General features: G+C 34.5%; 1 protein-coding gene across 1 annotated transcript; it reads left to right on the forward strand.

Annotated features, from left to right (window-relative positions):
- Nucleotides 1–1,975: 1,975 nt before the first annotated feature.
- On the forward strand, nt 1,976–2,602 carry LOC113040698 (low-density lipoprotein receptor-related protein 1B-like). The gene is made up of 2 exons (XM_026198970.1): nt 1,976–2,171; nt 2,342–2,602. The coding sequence occupies exons 1-2, from the start codon at nt 2,028–2,030 to the stop codon at nt 2,567–2,569; spliced, it is 372 nt and encodes a 123-aa protein (XP_026054755.1). The 5' UTR covers nt 1,976–2,027; the 3' UTR covers nt 2,570–2,602.
- Nucleotides 2,603–3,121: the final 519 nt, after the last annotated feature.

The following is a 3,121-nucleotide window of genomic DNA, read 5'->3' on the forward strand; positions in this document are numbered from 1 at the left end:
AAAAAAATATGTTTGTGTGTGAATACACACTCACACACACACACATAAAATAAAATGTATATTAATATCTATATTTATAAAAAGTAAAACTTTATTTATAGAATACAAATTATGATGTATTTTCACATCACTTTGTATAGTTTATTTATTATTATTATTATTATTGTTTTTACATAATTTTAGCCAGGGTTAAAAAAAAAACAACAACAAAAAAAACAATAAAATAAAAAAAAACAGATGCTCGTCAACAATGTTTGGGTTATATGAAACATTAGTATTAGTGGCGCACAATTTGAATATTAATGTAGTTACATTTTAGTCCTTTCTAAATGGTTCTATGCTGTATCTGATTGTCTTGAGAGCTTTATTTTATAGTCTTGAGAATTGCTGTTATAGATAAGCAGAACAAGGTACATCAACATTCAAGTTCAAGTTCTCTTTTGAAGATGAATTCTGGGTAGCTCTGCGGCTCAAAGAAATGTTCACTTTGATTCTGCAGTTAACTGAAGTATGCAGAGCATTTTACTATTTGAAAAGATTTATGATTAGTAAATTTTTTATTTTTGTCAACAAGGTTTCTCAGACATAATTAAAAGATTGATCAAGTGCAGGACATTTCCACTTGTGTTTTGAGCTGATTTGTTATACAATTAATAATTCTCTAAATGCCTTACATATATATGCAAAATGCACCAGTGCTATTCTTCTTTAAAATAAATGACATTCGGTTTGGTATTTTGTGATAAAACGCAAAGACGGAATGCAAATACTTGCCCTTAGCGCATACCGGCCCTTTATACAAAGCCTACAATGTAAAAGTCTCTTTGTATTGGGTTCCAGCGCTGGCATTAATCTGTTGAAGGTATGTCAGCGGTCAGCTTCAGGGTCATCTCACTGAGCACAAAAGGAAGTCCAGAAATCAGCAGGCGCTGAATGCAGATCCCAAACAGTGACATCCCTGTAGCGCTGTTTTAAAATGTCACTGGGAGAGCGTGTGGGAGAGGCTGATGGATGGACGTGTTCCTCTCTTTTTCTCAGAGGTGAACGAGTGTCTGCGGTTCGGAAGGCTGCTCGCAGTACTGCACCAACACCAAGGGCTCATACAAGTGCACTTGTGACCGAAACTTCAAGAGATCGATGGGGGAATGCATCACAAAGGGTAGAAGAAGTTGTTTAATACCAATAACATCAAAAGGATTCAGTTTTATAATTATTCTATCACATTTTTATACAAATAAATAGTTTTAGGCTGAGTTTAGTTGCTTTGATTCAAAACACTTCAGGTTTCAAGCTAACATTGATTTGTTTGGAAGTTTAGAAATAAATAATTAAAGAAATATATTTAGTTTTTGCTCTTCGTTTTTTAACATTTTTGTTTTTGGTCTGTTTTATTTATTTTTGGGGATTGGTATTGGTCTTAATATATATATATATATATATATATATATATATATATATATATATATAATATATATATATATATATATATATATATATTTAATATTTTGTTATATTTTGTATATTTTTATCTTTTGTTTCACTTTTTGGTTAATTAATTTGCTTTTTTGTTGTGTTTATTTTTTGTGGTGTTTGTTTTTTCTCTTTTTTTCATCTTTTTTTTGTTTTTATTTATTTATTTCTGTGTGTGTGTTTTGTTTTGGTTTTGTCTTTTTTTTTGCTTTTGTTTTGTTTTATCTTTTGCTACGTTTTTTTGTTTTTATTTGTGGTGTTTTGGTTTGGTCTTTTTTTTTTTTTTTTTTTTTTTTTTGTCTTTTTTAAGTACTTTTTTCTTGTTTTTATGTGGTGGTTTATTTTGTTCATTGCTATGTTTTGATTCATGTATTCGTTTGTGTGCCTTGTTTTTTCATGCTTTGCTTTTATTTGATTTGTTTACTGAGTTTGTTTTACACGTATATCTCTGTGCTTAGGACCAGAAGATCAGGTCCTCTATGTGGCCAATGACACCGGAAATCCGCAGTTTTGTGTATCCGTACAACCAAACTCACGGACACACTCAACTGGCCCGAATGTCAGACAGCGCTCGTATCATCGGCATGGATGCGTTATTTCACCACCACAAGTTTGTGTGGGCCACCCAGTTTAACCCCGGGGGGATCTTTTACAAAGACCTCCAGGACAGGAACCCAATCACATCAAACAGTGGAGTCATAGTAAGTCAATAACAACATACTGTTTTCAACAGCCCTGTTACATTGTACTTCTAACTTTTTCACACTTCTTTCAGATTATTTTTGAAATGTTCCTCAGGAAACCACAGAAACCAGCACGGTAACATCTTACCAAAGCTCTTTTGAAACTTCACTACCCTCTATATTTGCAGTGTCCAGACTTCCGGAGGCCCCGGGACATCTCGGCCGATTGGGTGACAGGGAACCTTTACTGGACGGATCACTCCCGAATGCACTGGTTCAGCTACTATACGGCACATTGGCGCCGACTTCGCTACTCCATTAACGTGGGACAGCTGGGGGGTCCCAACTGCACCCGACTCATCACAGACATTGATGGGGAACCCTTCGCTATTACTGTTAACCCTGTACGCGGGTAAGTGTCCGTTGTTTTTTTAGTCCTGGCTGTTGTATCAGGCAACATGTTTATGATATCCTCCATCGTTCTTTAGGATGGTCTACTGGACTGTGATTGGGACCACTCTCACATTGAGGAGGCCGCCATGGATGGGTCCTTGCGTCGCATTTTGCTGGAGAGGAACTTGCGTAGACCGACGGGTTGAGGTTCTTGCACGCCAGTCATCATTTTAAAAATAATTTGTAGTGTAAAATATGTGACTCACAAAAAACATGTGCCAAATGTTATGCTAAATCAAAATGTGAAGCACCAAAAACATCTCAGTAAGAAGGTAATTTCAGTTGTCTAAAAGTTAAGTAAATCATAAAATATAACGTTTGAGTGAAACAATATGCCCAGGTGAAATTATTGCTACTCTTAATGGAAAGGCCTAATGTTGTTACAGTTTTGTGCTAATAGAAACATTTCATTTTTTAAATGTAATAAATTCATGAAAGGCAAAGGTTTTCACTAATGTGACCAAAAATATTTAATTAATAGAACAATTTGATAATAAAAAATACAGTACAGTTAT

This window comes from Carassius auratus, chromosome 22 (genome assembly GCF_003368295.1).
Source record: "Carassius auratus strain Wakin chromosome 22, ASM336829v1, whole genome shotgun sequence".
NCBI classification, from domain to species: Eukaryota; Metazoa; Chordata; class Actinopteri; order Cypriniformes; family Cyprinidae; genus Carassius; species Carassius auratus.